Source organism: Nyctibius grandis, chromosome 2, assembly GCF_013368605.1.
Source record: "Nyctibius grandis isolate bNycGra1 chromosome 2, bNycGra1.pri, whole genome shotgun sequence".
Classification (NCBI taxonomy): Eukaryota; Metazoa; Chordata; class Aves; order Nyctibiiformes; family Nyctibiidae; genus Nyctibius; species Nyctibius grandis.
This window is the reverse complement of record NC_090659.1, coordinates 119808314-119826909: the sequence shown is the minus strand read 5'-3', so window position 1 is coordinate 119826909 and position 18596 is coordinate 119808314. Positions and strand designations below refer to the sequence as shown.

At 37.7% G+C, this 18596-nt stretch overlaps 1 protein-coding gene across 7 annotated transcripts in view; it reads left to right on the top strand.

Annotated features, from left to right (window-relative positions):
* Positions 1–18596, top strand: part of DLG2 (discs large MAGUK scaffold protein 2) — a 1096363-nt gene that overhangs the window by 728075 nt on the left and 349692 nt on the right. For all 7 annotated transcript variants that reach the window (XM_068425103.1, XM_068425108.1, XM_068425110.1 and 4 more), the window contains one exon: positions 16662–16831. In XM_068425103.1, the coding sequence (XP_068281204.1) occupies positions 16662–16831 (170 nt within the window). The remainder of the gene's footprint in view (positions 1–16661; positions 16832–18596) is intronic.

Below are 18596 nucleotides of genomic sequence, written 5' to 3'. Positions count from 1 at the left end.
GCACACTGCCCTGGTAAGCTGCCCGGACCTGTAGCTGTTTCATTCATTCTTTATTCGAGGAAACTGGTTTCCAGTCTCTTTTTGTTTGTGAACCTATCAATTTTTTTTCCTTATAAGTGTGGATATTTGTAAGGAGAACTTAAACACGTTGAGAAAAGTAGATTGATTGCGAGTTACCTTTGGCAGACTAATCAGAAACAGCACACGTACCCTCAGCTATCTGAATTCCATAGCTTAAAAACTACTAAGGCTGTGCAGTGTTTATCTTTCCTTTGTAAATGTGTCTTTCCTGATATTACTTTAATTACTGATTGTCAAGAGGTTTAGGATTGTGAAACTGCAGCATTTTTAAGGCATGTTGTGTTGTTCTACCATCACCATAAGTTAGCCCCATTGGATCGTTTTTTCCCCCCAGCTCTCAAAGTGATTTGGTGTGGGGAAAGGAACATAATACGCATGCTAATGGGAGACAAGAACTGAAATAACTTGCCCTCAGTCATCTAGTAAATCAGGGAGAAAGCCTGGAATAGAATAGTGATTCCTTCTCTCATATTTCTGTGCCTTACAGGCTTCAGTTAAATGCCTACCAGCAAAGGTTTTAAACAAATTAGATTTGTGTTCCCTTCAGTTATCAACTAACCCACTGTGATGTGTCAAAGGGTTATAAATTTAGCTAGGCATATGTAGCAAGAGAGGAACTCTGAAAATAAGACTTTTTCTCATGCATATTTTGTTAATAAAAAATAAAACCAAGAAAAATGGATTTAAAGATAAAGATTGCATTCTGATCATATTTTTTAAAATATTTCTGTGTTTCACCAAAGATGAACCAGAGACGAAATATTACAATTTCACACTATTTATTCAAAGGTTGAAAACTGGAATTAAGAAACACACTGTTATAACTGTTGTGTGCAGTTTACCTGAGAAAAAGAAAGATGAAATGGAGGAGAGGAAACAGAAGCGAGTCCTCACTTGAGAGTTGGCTAGATAAAGGACCCCCTTCAGTCCTTGCCCCATGGGCTGTGCTGATAGTGCTTTACCTCTGATGAAAAGATTGAAACCTACATCCCTCCAGTAGCAGCAGGCACTCAGTTGTTGCCTGTTGGTATCTGTTTGCAGCTCTAGATTGCTTACTAAGAAGTGAATTGGGCGTGATAATAGGAAAAAACTAGGGGCTTTTTCAGATTAATGTGAAGAGCTATTCCCAGAAGAGATCATGTTCTTTACAAGGGGTGTCATGTGTCTCTAATCCAGTTTGGGCAACTGGCTTTATTTCACCATCATTATATATCAAAACAGAAGTGTGTCTGCTTTGTGATTCACTGCCTAAGTCCCTGTTTGTTAACTCCTGATCTCGTATTAAGCCTATCAGTATCAAGTCTATGTGCGTTGCAATGGGGTACGGCTTGTTCAGGATGTTATTATAATTACAGCGCTGCCACAAAACACTGATTCATATCTGCACTGTTTACAGGCCTCTGACAATTCTGTTAGTTCAGTATACAATTTAGTAGTTAAGTTAATAAAGAGACATTCACCCCATTAGGCAAAACATGCTTGCTTTGCAGACAGTCATAAATTAGATCATGAATTATTGACTGCTCACCCTGTCCTGGTTTGTGTTAGGAAGTTTGATCTTATTAACTCTCTTTGTCTGTGTATCTGTGCGTATCATTTTTTGAGCTACTGTGGAATTTAAAAAAAGCTAGAATTACCACAGGGCATCTACATGAAAAAAGGCAGGTCACAAAATCAAAATCTGATTTTCATACATTATTTTTATGGAATATGTTAACATGTAATTCGCTTCTCTTTTGCCTTCACTACTTCACTTTTCTTTAGCTGAATCCTTCTTTTTCTCTTATTTCCTATGTGAAGTCTGCATACCTTAATTGGTATTGCAGAGCCCCAGTGTGTCTCTGAATTTGATTATATTTCAGCTTTGCCTATTTTGAAAATAATTTGTTAGGCTGTAAACATTCTCTTATGTGGTGAAAGAAGGGAACAGAAATTATGTTTTAACAGCTGAATTCTAAAGTAAAGAGAATAGAATTTAATGGGAAGAAAAAGGTACCTCTCTGGCTTGTGGTCTTTGAGACTGGTGAATTTTAGGGGCCTCTCTATAGATAGCAGGGATGGACATTGTTGTAGAAATTTTCTTTGGTAGCACAAAGGATCAGTTTCTTCCCCCTGTAAGTTTCTGAGTTGTTTTCCACTAATTGAAACCACTGCTTGCGAATAACACTTAAGCAAAGTAGTATGTTATTATGACTTTAGATACACTGCAGTTACATAATGCCCATTGCACCAGGTATTTCATGCAGTGGTACTGAACTGGTTAACAGGGCTCTCTCCCAAGAGTTCCTTTAGTACCCATCCTGCCTGAAATTACAACTGCCCCAGAGTGCTGCAGCAGCAGAACAGCACTATACAGCCAAATCCAAGTGATTATTTCATCAACATGTTTGCTCTGCTACTGCAGTTACGAATTTAAATAGCTCAGTGATAATTTATCTGGAGTAAGAAGCCTTCTGTGGTTACATACCTTAGAAATCATCAGCTCTCTGTGGAGTCTGGCGCTAGTCAAGGAAAAAATTTTTCACATCTGTTCCTGTACTCGACAGGTGTAACCCTCTGGGGTACTGCTGAATTCTTCATTTCTTTCAATTCCCATTGAACCTGAAAATAAGGTTTTGGATGAAAAAGGAACTGACTTAAGCTATCATTAAAAAAATTAAGTTCCTTATAACCAACAAAGATCTGATTCTAAAACTTTTATGAAAAAGATTGGTCAACTTTTTGCTTCTGACAGCCAAAGCCACTAATACATAGTGAGACAGTCTGTTCATACGCAGTCAAAATTCTCAGCTTTCATTTGAATAAACACTTGGACTTTCAGACTTTAGCCAAGGCATATTTCCTGACAGTACCTCATCACTGTTATCACATTCCTTGCCATGCTTTTACTGCAGATGTTAGGGCACGGGTTTTAAATTTATTTCCCCATCGCATGTGAGTTTTAATATCAAACTTGCAAGATGTGTGAGTACTTTATTTGGATGTGTTGCTTACCTCATGCCATTCTGCATGTTACTCTGAATCACATAATTACAAAAAGCAAGTTGTTTTTTTTTCACTTACCTATTTGCATTCTACTCAAAGTTGCAGCTATCTCTATGTTAAGTGAATAGCCTAATGGTACTGATGCTCTGAAATTCCTGAAGTTTCTTACTGAACTTGAACTACATGTTTTTTCCTCCTTCATTTTTTCAACACTACACCTTTGTTTGGAATAGCTATTATCAATCAAGCCAGAGTGGAAGGGAGGGTTTTCTACTTGTTAGTGCAAGCACCTGGGAGGAGGCAGGACCAGGACTGCTTAGTTTTGTTCTCAACATGCTCTACCTGATCTGCGGCAACACTTTTCTTTTTTGTGCTTAAGTTTCCCCTTTTATAAAATGCATATAGTGATCATTATCTTTGCCTCATGGGGGTTATTGTGAAGCTTAAACGAGTTCATATTTGCAAAGCACTTTGAGAGCCCCAGATGAAAAGTGCTTGTAAAAATACTGAATTTGGAATTGCCTTCTGGGTTATCCGTTGTAACTGGTTTTCCTGCACAAACCTGAATACGCTTCAGACAGTGCTAGTGTCAGTTGGGAGCATTTTAACCACCAGTGAGGAACAACTGAGTAGTTTGGTGTACTTCGCAGGCAAAGCATATCTCAGTCGCAAGGAAGAGGCGCATCCTTCCCCAGGCCGGACTTGCCAAGGCCGGGCCAAGGCAGCTGTTCTGCCTCCGGGCCTCGAAGCCCCCGCATGGCGCTGGAGCCAGCTAAGCCGGAGGGCTCGGAGGGTAAGTCAGGACTGGGAAGCCGTCCCTGCCCTCCACCACACCTACGCCTGGGGCATCTTCCACGACCTGCAGAGCAGCCCTGCAGCTGGGAGGAGCTTTGCAGCTTCCTGGTGCCTTCATTCATCTCAGACTTTACAGGGTTTTGTTTTTCTTTCCCCTTTCTTTATCCCAACACCTTCCTCTCACAACACCCCACAGCTACCTACACCTTGTTCTTCTCATCCTTCGCCTCTCCGCTGCCCCACTTTGGCCTCTGGCTTTGAAGGGCAGACATGAATACTTGTTCTGTGAGCAGAAGTTTTCCTTCTGGCCACCATTAGAGGCTGCTGCGTCTGCCGGCTGCCAGAGCCGCCCAGATCAAGCTGAGCTTTCGACAGAGGCTGGATGCGCTGGGAGTTTCAGTGCTCGGTTGCTAGTGGGAGTAGTTTCAGCAGGAAAGCACCGTACATGGCAGTAGCAGGAGACGAGACGCAGAGAGACTGAGGATAACTGGGGAGTTAGAGAACGGACGGAGGAATGGAAAAATGTGGTAAGAGCAAAGGATACCAAAGCTGAGTATGGAGCTGAATGAGAAATGCAGAGGGAGAAGAAATGCAGGGTGGGAGAAGCAACTTAATTTTGGGAGGGTGGTATAGAAAGAGGAAATAGTAGTTCCTATAGATCCTGTGAACGAGGTTAATAAAGAAAATTTGACACAAGTTTAGAGCCCGTTTCAGGGAAACCTTCTGGAGCTTCTGCAGGCCCCAGCATCCTGCCCACCCCGCTGCCCACCCTCTGCTTTCCCCCTCCCCTCCCTGCCCTCTCCTGCCTGCACTGAGCTGTCCGCTTCCTCTGCCTTCCCCTCGCTGTCACGAGCTCGCAATCAAACACAAACATTTAAACAAAAACATGGGCTTGTCAGGCCTACCGGCTGATCAGTCGCTGACCAGGCATTTGGCCAGTGGCTGCTGACTTTGTCTGGCAGAGCTACCGGCCTGAATCACCTCACGCTTGTGTCTGTTCTGCACTGTTTCAAATCTATTGTTTTAGTAAAGTCGTACTTGATTTCCAGTGAGTTAAGGTAGGAATCTGGGGTCTGATAAGTACAAAATGGTCTTTTATGGATGGAGAAGTGTTTTGATTTGTGTTTTATACTGGTGTGTCTGGCAAAGGGAAGGGCTCATCCCCACCCCAGCAGCTTTACCTTGACATATGTGTGTGTATCACAGTCCCTAACTCTGCTTGGAGACGATGTGACTTATGCTGGGGGGAGAGGGGTCTGTCTAATGCAGGGGGCATTTTAAAAGGAATAATGTGTGAAGTGAAAGACCATAAACTCTGTACAAAATTACTATAGGTGTGGCTTACCTAGCACAAGAGAGTTAATTTGCCTTGAGTTATGCTAGCCCAGCAATAACTGAAGGCTTGATGTTGCAGAAAATCATTTCATTATAAATGATTTAGAACAGCTGTACCTCTATAAGCATTATACAGTGACAGGCTATCATTCTGCTTTCAAGGTGCTTGTGATGAAACGAAAAAAAAAGAAAAGAAAAAAAAAGGAGAGGTCTTCCTGTTATAGATGTACTTAGACTTGACTTTTCTAAAAGTTTATGCTTGAGTCTGTCTGTGTGCAAATTGAATGGGTGTTAGCTACTCCTCCCTCAACCCCATATAGCTACACCCTGTGAGATGAGCTACCATCAGCTAATAACTACTTCCCATTCTCAAAGTGTGTGTAAGGAGGTGAGGCTCTTCTGGGAAGCATTAAACCAAGTGGGGTTTTGCTTCTCTCCTCACTCTGCATTGAGTTTGTCTGTGAGGCATCCTTAACCTCTCTGAATTTTATCAGACACAAAAAGAACGTCACTTTTTTTGTAGTGTTGTTGTTGGCTCAGCCTTCGAGTGGATATGTGAGAAATTTTAACTGTATGGGTTATTTGGAGTTGATGTGGAATTTACCAGCGTTTTTAGCTCCTGGATATTATTGACCGTGTTGCATGAGGTCATCATAAGTAAATTTTAAGTAATACCAAGTCAATACCATGCAGTGAGCATTCATATAGTTTCTGAAACTTCAGCTTTTTTATAGCTTCAAGTAATAATAATAATAATAATAATAATAATAAAGGTCAAGTTATTGATTTTGAAATTAGTATTAGTTTTGGAATTTTAGTAACAAATTCACTCCTACAGCTAAGAATTGCCTCAGATTAACTGCTTACCAAGGTTTTTTTGGAAATCAATGATTTAAAATATAAATGCTTAGTGCATTTGACAGTAGTAAATTTTTGAAAGTTTTCAATAGATGTGACAATTTATTTAAATTATACAGTTTCTTTATTTGACTTGTAATTGTTTGAATAAGCTAGTTTTAAGTCTCCCTTGCCCTGTGAGCATTTCTCAATAGAGTGCTGGCTGCATCGCTGCATAAAAATTTGCTATCTACAAATTTCAAGTCTAAAAAGACTTCAGATTACTATGCTAAAGCTGGGCAAACTTTTTTTTTGATACAAAATGAGGTCCAAATTGCTTTTCAGTGTCAAAGGGAAAAGAGTAAATCAGGACTTCCTTCATTCACAAAAGTAGTGGCAAAGTCACCTTTCAGCTCACCTCTGAAGGGGAACCTGCCTTCACCATCCTCCTCTCTCTGTGGTACATGAGACCACATCTTCCAGAGGAGTAATTAGACCATTAAACGGGAGGGGCTATGAAGTCAATGTATTTTATTCTTTCCTTCCAAAGTTATTTCATTTCCTTAAAGACAAGTAAATGTTAACTGGGTCAGAGCAACCTTGCAGTGAGCGTGCTGTTTTGAGAGTCAGGTGGAGGCTGTGGACCAGGGTCTCCTCTCTAAGGATACCCTGAGTACTGCTCAGTGGCAATCTTACATGCACCTGCATTAGTTTCTATTGTTATTACAATTTCTGTAATATATTTAAAGTTTTCATCAAGTCAAAGCAAGAGGTAGAATTTCTTTCTAGTCTTGTGATTGAGGATGCCTTCCTGAATAATGGGAGATTTTGAGTGCAATTTAAGAACATTACATTGTACAAAGTGCAACAGCTTCAGTGATGGAAGCAGAGGTAGTTAAAGTGTTTTTCTAGGAGTTGATATTGGATAAGACAGCAGATCGTTGTTTTGATTTTTGTTTCCCTGACTGTCAAACCTTTTATTTTATTTTATTCAATTTTATTTTAATTCAAAGTGTATTAGAATGAAATTTATTTTTGGCTTGACTGGAGAATTTATTCAGCATAAAACAATGTCTTTTTTGTCAAGAAAAAACATAATAAAAAAAACTTCAAACTGAACTGCATTTTTTTTCAGAGTTCAGTTATAAATCTGTAGGTGTTACAGCCAAGAGGCATTCAGATGAATAGAAAGATGGGTGGTGGTGTTTCCATCTCTGAAATTAAATTAGTGTTACCAGTAGTTCAGCTACATGCCTTCGGCTTGAAGAGTTTGTCTAGCAGTGCCTTTCTTCTTATGATGAAAAATCAGGTACCGGAGATAAGAGATTATGTCCTGTTCCCTAACTACAGGAGAGAAAGAGGATGACGAGGGAGCAATGTTTGCTGTTTCTTTTAATGAAAGGATTTGGGGACATCAAATGAAACTAATAAGCAGCAGGTTGGATATCTCTGCATGGGATTTCACCGTGCCAATTTGATGTTATAAGAGCTGTCTTTGGGGTCAGACTCTCTTGGATTCTAGATATTAGCTTGGTGGGTATTTTCAACCAAGAGGTGTATATAAACAGTCCCAAACAAACAGACACCCTGTGATAAAGGCACACTGCCTAAAAGGATAAAAGGATCTGTTCAGTGTGGTGGAAAGGGTTAACTGAAGGAGAGCCCCAGCCTTGCCCCAGGAAGTTCTCAGAACTAGGCTAGAATACAGAAATGGTCCAAAGTATTTTAAACAACAGATAAACTGCTTTTTAGCCAAGTTTGTGCCTGGAGTGAAGTCTTACAGCTGAGTTTAAGACCTTTAAAAAAAAAAAAAAAAGCAAATGCTGATGTGTCCTCTATTGAAGCTGTGAATAGGAACATATTCAAGCTTCTAAATATATTTTCTTCTAACAGTTTAAAGGCTGCAGGGACTTTTCCATTCCTAATTATATAGTGCAGTATGTTGTCTGTTTCTGACTTGCAACTTCAAAAATAGAAATTAGAGTCATAAATGGAATATAGGGAGAGGGGTAAAAAGACACTATGTGTGATAAGGAGCTGCTACACTAATATTTTACTGATATTGTTACCAGTCACTTGTGTTTCAAATTCAATTACTCTCATGCAGACCCTTTAATACTCTGATATTTCATTAAGATGGGTGTTGTTTTAAAAAAATCCATGAGTAACTAAAGCAGTAGCGAAGGACAATAAATGCAAATGTCTTACAACAGTTCGGTAGCTGTACTGGTTATGTCTCAGGTCTTGTCAAGGTCAGGTTAAGGAAACACACAGTCATTTCAGGCAATAACACATTCTGAAATTCAGAAGTATTTTCTGAAATCTGAATTATGCCCTGAAAATTTGGTCTCCAGTCTCTGTTCTGGAAGTGAAATAAAGCTCAAAGTTCTCTGGTAGCACACCTGCAAGTCGTGCTGGTGTGACCTTAAGCTCTCCTGGATGTGATCTGAAATTTCTGACTGCATTACAGTAGGCATTTCCACCTCCTAAACCATCTCTGGACTCCTGGTATACAAAGGAGGAATTTCCTTTGTCCTTTTTGCTTTCTCATGCAACTTTCTGGAGGACAAGGACTAGGACTTTGTGGGTCCTGGATGTGGGAATCAGAAAAGTGACTGAATCACTGCATCGATCTGGAGGCAGTGAGCTGGCTCCGCTCTGCACAAGCTTTTTCTGCTGCTCCTTTGCTTCTTTTGCGTTCTGCCATTTAGGAGGCAACATGCTAAAGATCGACTTATTTCTTGGAAAGATAGGTGGCTCTTTTGTATGCCAAGACTGTTGCAAAGATCCAAAGAAGTAAACAATGAACTGTGGGGGCAGCTAACACAATTCCAAAACCTCCTGCTGGCAGATATGGGCTGAAGGCTGGTGGTATACTGAAGGCCAGACTGGGTTACCATTATGTTTTGGTAAAATCTACACATATATTTAAATCAAAAACATTTGTAGGATTTTTTTTTTTATTTTAGTCTCTGAGCTGAAGATCAAGACAGTTGCTGGTATGAGTTGTGAGGCTGCCGAAGCACGGCACCAGGTTCAAACAAGCACACCCTGCTTTTTCGGCAAGACTTGTTAGCTCAGCCATGCTCCAGCCTTCAGGCTCCCGACGACCAACACACCGAAACTGGTTTGCCAGTGCAGGTGGAGAAAGCATCCGTCTGGGTGTGTTTACTTACAGGAATGGTGTGCAAGAGTTAAGTTCCCGTCTTTGCACACACACAAACACTCACACAGCACAACCTTTGAGCATGGTGGAAGTGTTTGCCCTTCATCTCTCACTTCTGAAGACTGGTTACAAGGGTGACTTGTAAGGCAGCCAAAAAAGGCAGGGAACTGCTTTTGTTGATTATCTATTATTTATGCTAAGTATGCCTACAGGCTGCACTGAGGCTTAGTCCCTGTTCGAGATGAGCCAAGAAGTTGTAGACTCTCCTCTGGAAAGTTTATTTAGACTGTAAACAGCAGACAAAGGAAGTGGGACGCAGGACGCATCTTCATCTCTGTTTGAAGATCATGAAAAAAAGAAGTTGTGACCTGCACAAGGTTGCACAGGAAGAGTTGGGGTGGCACCAGGCCAGCATTTTGGGGGAAAAGATTATATTTTTTTCAATTTATTTCATTGTAATAGATTAATACCACTTGCTAAAGAATTCAGAGGATTGAAGGATTATTTTTTTTCTCTCAGAAATGCAGCATTGTGTTTGTAGTCCTTATTTACTTTCCCTAGAACCAGACAATTCTGCTCTTGCTAGAAGCATAGGTTATATTTGATACTTCAGATAGTGCCTTCATGTTAAATACAGTTGGGTTACCATTTTATTGTACCAATATTTGCACATATATTTAAATCAAAATCACTCATAGGTTTTCACATTTTCATTAAGTTCAGATAAAATTCTGCTGTATTATTCATAAATTATTCCCCCCCTCAAAAAAATAATAACTTCTATCAAGTATTATTTTCAGCCAGTAACTGTTCTATGACATATTTGGAATTTCATTCTAAAGCACATTAAGTATCGAATTTTGAGTTAGGATTGGCTGGTACCTTCATCAGACATTTTCAGAAGCACTAGATCCTCTCTAGCTTCCAGAAATAGACAGAAATTTTCTTCTACTGCTAAGTTTTATCGTTTTATTTTTAAATTGGACATAGCAGTAGTTTTATACTACTTCACAATGTCAGAAAGGGGCCTGAGGGTATATGTGAATTTGCTACAGAAATTGGATCATGTGTCTAAGGATCATTATACCTAAGGAAACAGTATGCCCTGTGGTATATACATATCATTGGCATTTAGTTTTAGCTCTATATTCTGTAATTGGAAAGACAGATCTGAAGACTGCTGTAGTAAATTTGAGATCCTTTATTCTGAATTCTTAGTTGAAATTTAAAAAAATAGTAATTTATTCCTCTTGGAAATAAATTATATGGGCCAGTACCAATAATTACATTTTATATCCCTTTATGCCTTGAATTTTGCTTACTATGGGATAGGAAGGATGCCTACAGAATTAAAAAAAAAAAAAAAAGTAGGGGAGACAGAGTCAGTCTTCCCTAACTAATGGACTAGACTGATTCTCCTAGGGTCAGATAATGTGTTTATATTATTATTCACTGATCTCTTGAAGAAAGGATAATAATCAGTCCTTTCAGCTTGTCACATATAGTCTTGTGTTCCTGCTTAAAGTGCTGTGCTCTTGTAACTTCTGGAAGAAAGCAAGCATCAACCCTTTTATAGGGCAACTTTGGCTAAAAAGGTTAGACAAAGCAGAGCAAAGAAACAAAGTGAAAGTTTAGTGCTTCTCTCTCTTACTTTTGTTGTCTACCTGATACCTCCAATATGGAGGCATATATCTACCTGATATATTCCATAGCTTTGCACTGATTCTCCCTTAATAACAGTATTTTTACCTTGCTTTCTAAGCTTCAACTAAATAATAAATAAAGTCCGTATCAATTTAAGCTTTTCTAAAAAGGCAGCTAAAAAAAATTAATTAGCTCAGAAATAATCTACCAGTGTTGGCCATTCTGCAATAGGAAACATGGTAACTCTATTTGTGAAAAGCAGGCCGTCCCATTAAGAGACTGCCAATTAGTCTGGAGATATCTGTATGACAGCTATGACCTGTGGATTACTGCAGCTTTTAGTGTCATGTCATTGTCCCATGGAGCACAGATCGTTCCCTTGTTCTTCAGTCCGTAGTTGACTCCAACTAGCTCCTTTATAGAGCTTCAAGGAGGCCAATATGTCCTGGCGGAACCATTTGGTCTTCTGGGGCTCTTTGCTGCCCTACTAGGCTGCTTTGGGTTTCTCTTCAGGGCACCATATTGCACAGAACAAGTGAACAGAATGATCATTACCAGTTGTCACCTATTATATTTCTAATAAGTGCCTAAGGATTGTACTAGTCTTGTTTACTTAGGACGTGACTGAAGCAATTATCAGCTTTTCAAGGATGTCTGCACAGTTTCTTGAAACCAGTAAACATGAAACTCAGATGAAGGTATTCAGATTTAATACAAACCTGGAATAAGCCCTTAAAGAATAATATTTTTCCTTAATTAATCCAAGCCCTTATTTACTTTGAAGATACCAACAACTATTGATAAATATCTGTATCCCTGACCTTCCCCCTCAATGACAAAATCTCTCTCATACTGCTTGTATCAGTTGTAACTGTCTTGGCATGATTATAGGATGCATTCCATATTTTACGATCCAGAGTCCTTCATATCTGAATAATTCTACAAAAGTCTTTTAGCATATATCCATTTTGTTAAAGTATTTAGGTGAGATATTGTGCCATGGGAAGAGCTGCCTAACTCATTTTAACTTGGCCATTACCTGTAAGGGTGATTCTACAGACCTGAATAAATTTAAGTATACGCATAATGCCAAGTCCCCATTTGAGTATTTTGGCTAAAATAGAAAAAAAGATTAGTTATACCTCAAAAATTAATCAGACTTATATGCTGTGCTGAACTGAGATATGAAGTCCCTCTTTTTCCAAGGAAACAATGGCGTGAACATGGCTTTTAGGCTTATGTTCTTTTAAAATATAGTTAAAACATATTTTCGTTCTTTTTTTCAGCCCAGCACATGCAGTCTCCAAAATACTTCTAATCACATGCTGCATTTCATTGAAACATAAGTAAATTTAGTCAACTCTGTGAACTTTTATCATCAGTAGATGCTGAGATTATATTGTTTAATCCTAGCAATTAAAGTTCTACATCTTAAGAATAATTTTTAAGAATTGCTTTTTCATAGAATTAGAAAAAATAGAATTCCCTGTAGTTTCTTAATTGTCACAAAAGTAATTAGCCTTAGCTTAGAATACAACTTCATTTTCTGCTTTCTCTCATTAAAACTTTTTACAATTAATTGGAAATTTCTACAATAAATAACTGTGTGAATAGACCTTACTCAAAGAACTATATGGCATTAAGGTTTACAAGTAGAATGGTCATAATTTAGAAGTGCTGAGACTGTTAGATAAAGGCTTTAATATTAAAAAAATATATTTACAGTATCTTCTTGTGGAAAGAAGGAAAGTCTTCTTGGAACAATTTTCCTCCTGCCTGGATTTTTTTTGTGCTGAATTACTGTAGGTATTGGTGAAATTATAGGGATCTCTTTTGTTGGACTTGTGTATTACTATCTTGGATTATGAGGCAGATCTTGTCCTTAGCCTAGGTCTGAAACTGTGCGTGAAACTACTTTCTACATATAGTGTTGTCTTCATTTAGCCTGCACACAGGGCTAAACGATAAGCAGTTGTTCTATCACCCAATGTCCCCTCCCCAACAGAGAAGGGGAATTAGGAAAAGGAGGGAGACTCATGGGTTAAAATTTAAACAGATTTAATAAAATAAGGAAAACAATATCAGTGCTAATACAAAAGACACAAAATTCTATTTAGCTCATAGTCTGGTGGCAAGTTCTTCCAACAATCACAAGAGGAACAGGGAGGGGAAAAAACCCTACCTCTCCCCAGCAGCTTTCCCATTTATAGTGAACTTGACGTTAATGTTATAGAATACACCTGTGGGCCAGCCTGGGGCAGCTGCCCTGGATTTAACTGCTAATGCCTTTGATCACCATACCACAGCTGACCACAAATTGAAACAAAATGTAACAGAAAAGTGATTCTATAAATTTTATCCCTGCAAAACCAGGACAAGTGTATATCCATCTACAGGCCTTGGGAAGATTATGAGATATATGGGGTAAGGAATCTTTGTATCAACTGGAATACACTTTTGCCATATAGTTGTCACATGAATATCTCAGTGAAGCTGGGAAAATACATTGGAGAGCTGTTTATAAGGGAAAAATAATTTTGCCCCTAAGTGGTAAGACCATACCCTTGATCATCTGAAAGAGTTTTCTTAAACTGGATTTACTGTCTTTTTTTGCTATTATTATTTTAGGTTTATACTGCTGCAGCATTTATAGGTCACTAAAAGAGCAGAGTTCTTACAGTGTAGGAACTATACTGTAAAAGTTTAAATAGAAGGAAAAAGTATCCCAAGCCCACTGTCACAGGCTTCTGTCTTTAGATAATAACAACTATGCCAAGGTTGCCCAGAGAAGTTGTGGATGCCTCCTCTCTGTCAGTGTTCAAGGCCAGGTTGGATGAGACTTTGAGCAACCTGGTCTCGTGGAAAGGTGTCCCTGCCCATGGCAGGGGATTGGAACTAAATGATCTTTAAGGTCCCTTCCAACCCAAACCATTCTATGATTCTATTGGCCCTGAAAACCTTCTGCACAGATTTAAGGAGGACAATATGACATCACAGTCTGTGTGTTGAGATATTGCTTCAGCTTTCTTGTTTTATTCTCTTCTCTGAAATTCTCTTATTTTTTAGTGAATAATGATTTTTCTTTTATCTTCCAAGTGCTCTATGTTTCTAAATTTAAAAAATATTCTGGAGTTTCTAGATTAATAATGATAAAGGAATCATCTAGCCATTATGGCTAAGGTTTTGGTCGGCTCACCAGATCATGTCATTTATTTCATTACACCATGGACCTGCTGTTTTAGAGGTCTGAATATTCTCAGTAAATATTTGTAGACCCCTGAAATCACTGCAATCTGTTGATCTGGTAGTGGATCAGCATGCCCTCCAAAAATTGTGTTAAGGTCCAAGGAACTCTATTGGCACATACATGTGTGCACATGTATGCTTTTATGCATGTGCATGTATGTTCTTGAATATTGTATTTCTTTTATTTGTGAAAAGTAAAAAGCTCATCTTTGTGAGGGAGGAAGAAAGCCTACCAGTTCAGAAGAGTATAGCTGGGTATCTAGCACTTATCTGGCACTGGATGTGTTAGTCACAGCAGACTGAATAGGGTAATTGTTGTCTTGCTACTTCTGCGCTGCCAGTTTGTATTTGTATACAAACAAAATATTTGTATGAAAGTATTTCTGTCAGCTTTGTATTCCCCCACTCTTATATTCATCCTACACTAGCAGTATTAATGTGTATGTTTTATTAAAGATAGTCTTTTTTAAAGTAGATAACTTTAAAAGATCAAATTTTAGACACTGAGATTTCTGTTCGAGTGTAAATGTCCTTTTCCATAGGGTCTTGCTTTTTCATTAAATGGAGGTGCATGCTTACTGCTTATTTTATCTCATGCTTATTTTGGCAAGTTAATTCCATGTTGTTTTTTGACTTTCTCCAAAAGACATTTTTTTCCCTTACCAGGAGGCATCACTAGAGCCTTTATGAGAGGCTTTAGGTAGATAGGGTTGTCTAGTAATATCAATATTTATCAATTCAGGGCACAGAGTATAAGAAAACAAAATAAATGTAATCCTCCTTTTTAGTGTTTTTATAATTTTTCCCACCTTTTTATCTTCATAACCATCCAATATTTGGGAACCTATAGTTTGTTCATTAAGCATGGTATAGACGATTGTATTGCAGATCTGAGAACAATAATAGTCATAAATTTGACAAGAGTCAAATATATAGTTATATTAATAGAAAGAATAGCAGCTTTGACATAATTTCTATCTTTCTGAGTGGGAAGCACTAGCAGGATGTATTAATTATTTATTTAAAAGAATAAAGCAATTTATATTAGAGCACTTATTAATATGACAGCCAGACCACACAATTAAACATTTGAAAAATTAATATTTCTGGCATTGAAGGAAAGCAGCAAACCCAACCATTGAATGAAAATTGGAAACTTGGCAATACAGTATTTTTTATCAGAAGGGAAGTATCAATTTTGTGTCCTTTCCGAGTTCAACCTGTTGTCAGATAAAGACTGCTATCATCATTTTCCCCTGTAAGTGTTCTTCCAAAAGTCTGATAACACTGAAAGTCTTTGGTTTCAAATAGTTGTGATCTTTTTGTTGTTTTGAGGTTCTTTTAAACAAAAACAACAGCACAAGTGCATAACAAAAATCCATCCTAAATTCTCAGAGTTCAGATAAACTTTTGGTAAAGCTTCATTCTCCCTTCACGTGCTAAGACTCCTGAGCAATACCCAGCTCAAGTGTTCTTTTGCTGTAAAGAGTAACATTTGATAGTTGATCTTCATGTATAGAAACATAGCGGAAATGGGAATATTTTTAGCAATCCATATTTTCTTCACTGATTGTCCTTTCAAAAATGCAGAAGAACACATTCATTTACATATGCCCTTTTCTTCTGTACCCAAAATACTTAGAGGCATCTCATAATAAATATACTTCACATAAGAACAATAGAGTCTCAATTCATCCAGTTCTTTGGAATTTGCTCTTCTCACTTACCCTCATTTGCAAAGAAAGGATGGCCCAGCAGTTAAGTCACTAGCCTGCTGCTTTGGAGATGGGTTTTAGTGCCCTCAAGGTATAAATTTCCTTTCCAACTTGGACAAATCGGTCAGATAAGGAGAATCCTATTCCATCTGTGAGAGTGAATATATTATTTCATCCTCAGATAATGTAGTAAATGCTCAAAGTAAGAATATGAGGGAAATTTATTGTTATTCTATGAAAAATAGATGCTATTACCACACAGCAGATCTCAGAGCCTACAGTCAGTGGTGAAAACATAGAGAATGAAATTTACTGAAATTATTTAGCATGAAACATTCTCTTTTAAATTGTTTGCTTTTTGTAGGACAGCATTTTTACTTTGAAAACTCAGAATTCTTTGGCTCTGATGAAGAAATATGAGAGATTTAAGGAGGTATTTGAACAATTACTGGTCTTCCTGTATTAAATTAAATCAACTGATTTCCTTGAGAGCAACTGTAGTTGTAATAGCATTGAGCATGAATGCTGTAACTCGATTACATTTTTTAGTAAAAAGCATTTTAATGAAGTCTGTAAAGACAAGTTTCTACTGCTAGTGGATCCAACCCCAATTTATGAAGGAGGATGGTAGGTGTAGGTGATTAGGTAGACTTCAGTTTGAATCAGGTATGTCTTTTGGAGGGACTAAGTGTTCTGTTTCTGTCTCATTGCTGAGGAAGCATATTGCATTAAGTCTGTCATCTGGAAGACATCCCAATAAAGTGTTCTTCATTTTACATCACTACTGACAAAAGTCTTTTTGGTCCAAAATAACAGCTGAAGCATTTAGTATCTATGGTTCTCTTTTTTTCTTGTAGGGTCAATGATTGCATCTTGCGAGTGAATGAGGTCGACGTGTCAGAAGTCTCACATAGCAAAGCTGTGGAGGCCCTAAAAGAGGCTGGCTCCATAGTGCGATTGTATGTTCGTCGAAGGCGACCTATTCTGGAGACCGTGGTAGAGATCAAGTTATTCAAAGGACCTAAAGGTAAATACGAAAATGAAAAGACATTGTTTTAAACTTGATGCTTAACCTCTCTTGTAGCTCAAATGGCATCTGACTTTGTTGACTTGCTAACTGGTTGGCTTGTCAAATACTGAAATGCAGCTAATTTAACTGGTAGAACTTAAATTCATGGTTGCATGTCTCTTCCTGAAATGCAAGGAATTCAAGGAGTTGTGGTTTGTTTCATTTGCTGTTTACTGTAGAGATGACTCATTATCCCCCAAATAAATGCAAGATGCAGAGATATTATGCTTTACATTGGCAGCACATATACTTCCTCTAAAGTTCCTCTACTGAGACCTTTGACTTTCATATAAAGTGCTGTCGAATAGAGAGTTTCAGATTTCTCCCTTCTTTCAGAAGGCTCTATGATTATCCAGCTTATCCTTTCTACTTTCATGTTGCTGGTTTCTTCTACAGTTATGTTTGGAACAAGAAGACAAGAATACTAACTTACCCAGATACATAGGAGAATTTTGTTTTATCCTTCAACAAAAATACGTAGAAGTCTAGCATGAAACCTTCACTAGCCTAAAACAGCTTTACTACTTCCAGCAGAACCTTCTGGTTACAGAAAAAAAAAAAAAAAACAAACCAAATTCCTTTCTAGAAGCATTAGTACAAACTGTGAATATTATCTTTTCACCTTTCCTTTTGCAAAAAGTTTTTATTTACAGAAGTGTTATTTTTAACAAATTTCATTTTATTGTTTTTCCTGCCTGAACAACCTGTAGCTTTTTCAGTGATTTTCCTTACATCTCATCTCATGTGAATATTACAATATGCTTCTACATAGCTTTTTATACCAGTAGTGTAGTATATTTGTTTCTAATGCACATGGAATTGTCGAGATTATCCATTCATAGTAAGCAAAGATATACCTCTTCTATGTGTATCATGGTTATTCGACACAGCAGTGTATTAATCATCTTCTAGTCTTGGCGAACAGTAACATATATTAAAAAATGCATCTGAGGGTAAACCCCCAAAAGTCTGAATTCTTGTGGTCAATTACATTGCTAAATTGACTTTCTAATAGAAAAGCATCTCTAATGAGATTTTGTACGTGTATAAACTCAGAATAGTAGCGCAGGCAGCAGTGTTTTTAAAGCTTTGGAATTAAACTAAGTGTGTGATATGATAGTCATTTTGAGTAACCTAAGGCTAAAGAAACTAAAATTAACATATCCTTTCAGGTTTTGATGAAACAGTAAAAATTATTCACCATGACCACATTTTTGCTGCATTGTGGGAACAGGCAAGAGAGGCAATCATTATGTAAAAATGTTTTTGCATCATGTTTGTTTTGATTGTATGCCTGAAACTATTTATTTTTACATTTATTTTCACAAAAGAGAGTAGATACCAAAAAAGTGCCTTTTATGACAAGCTAAAGAAGCTTTGCTGCTTAGTGCTGCGAACATCATTTCGTAGCTATATGCTTATATAAAGTTTACTACAGATATGTGCTATAAACAGTGCATTTTATTGTGAAGCTGAATATCTTTTTAAAATTTTCACTTCATTATTATAGAAATAAGTTAACTGGAAACTTGGATGAAAAAAAAATTGATGGGCTAGTTCTTTGCAAAAGCCAGGTTTTTTATCTTTATAATTTAGGCAGTAAGGAAGCATACCCTTGTATGCTTTCTATATTCCACAGATGAAAAAAGCAGAATGGAGAAAATAGGTTATGGATTGGTTGGAAATCTTATCAATACTAATTACAATATCTGTAGCAGTTTTC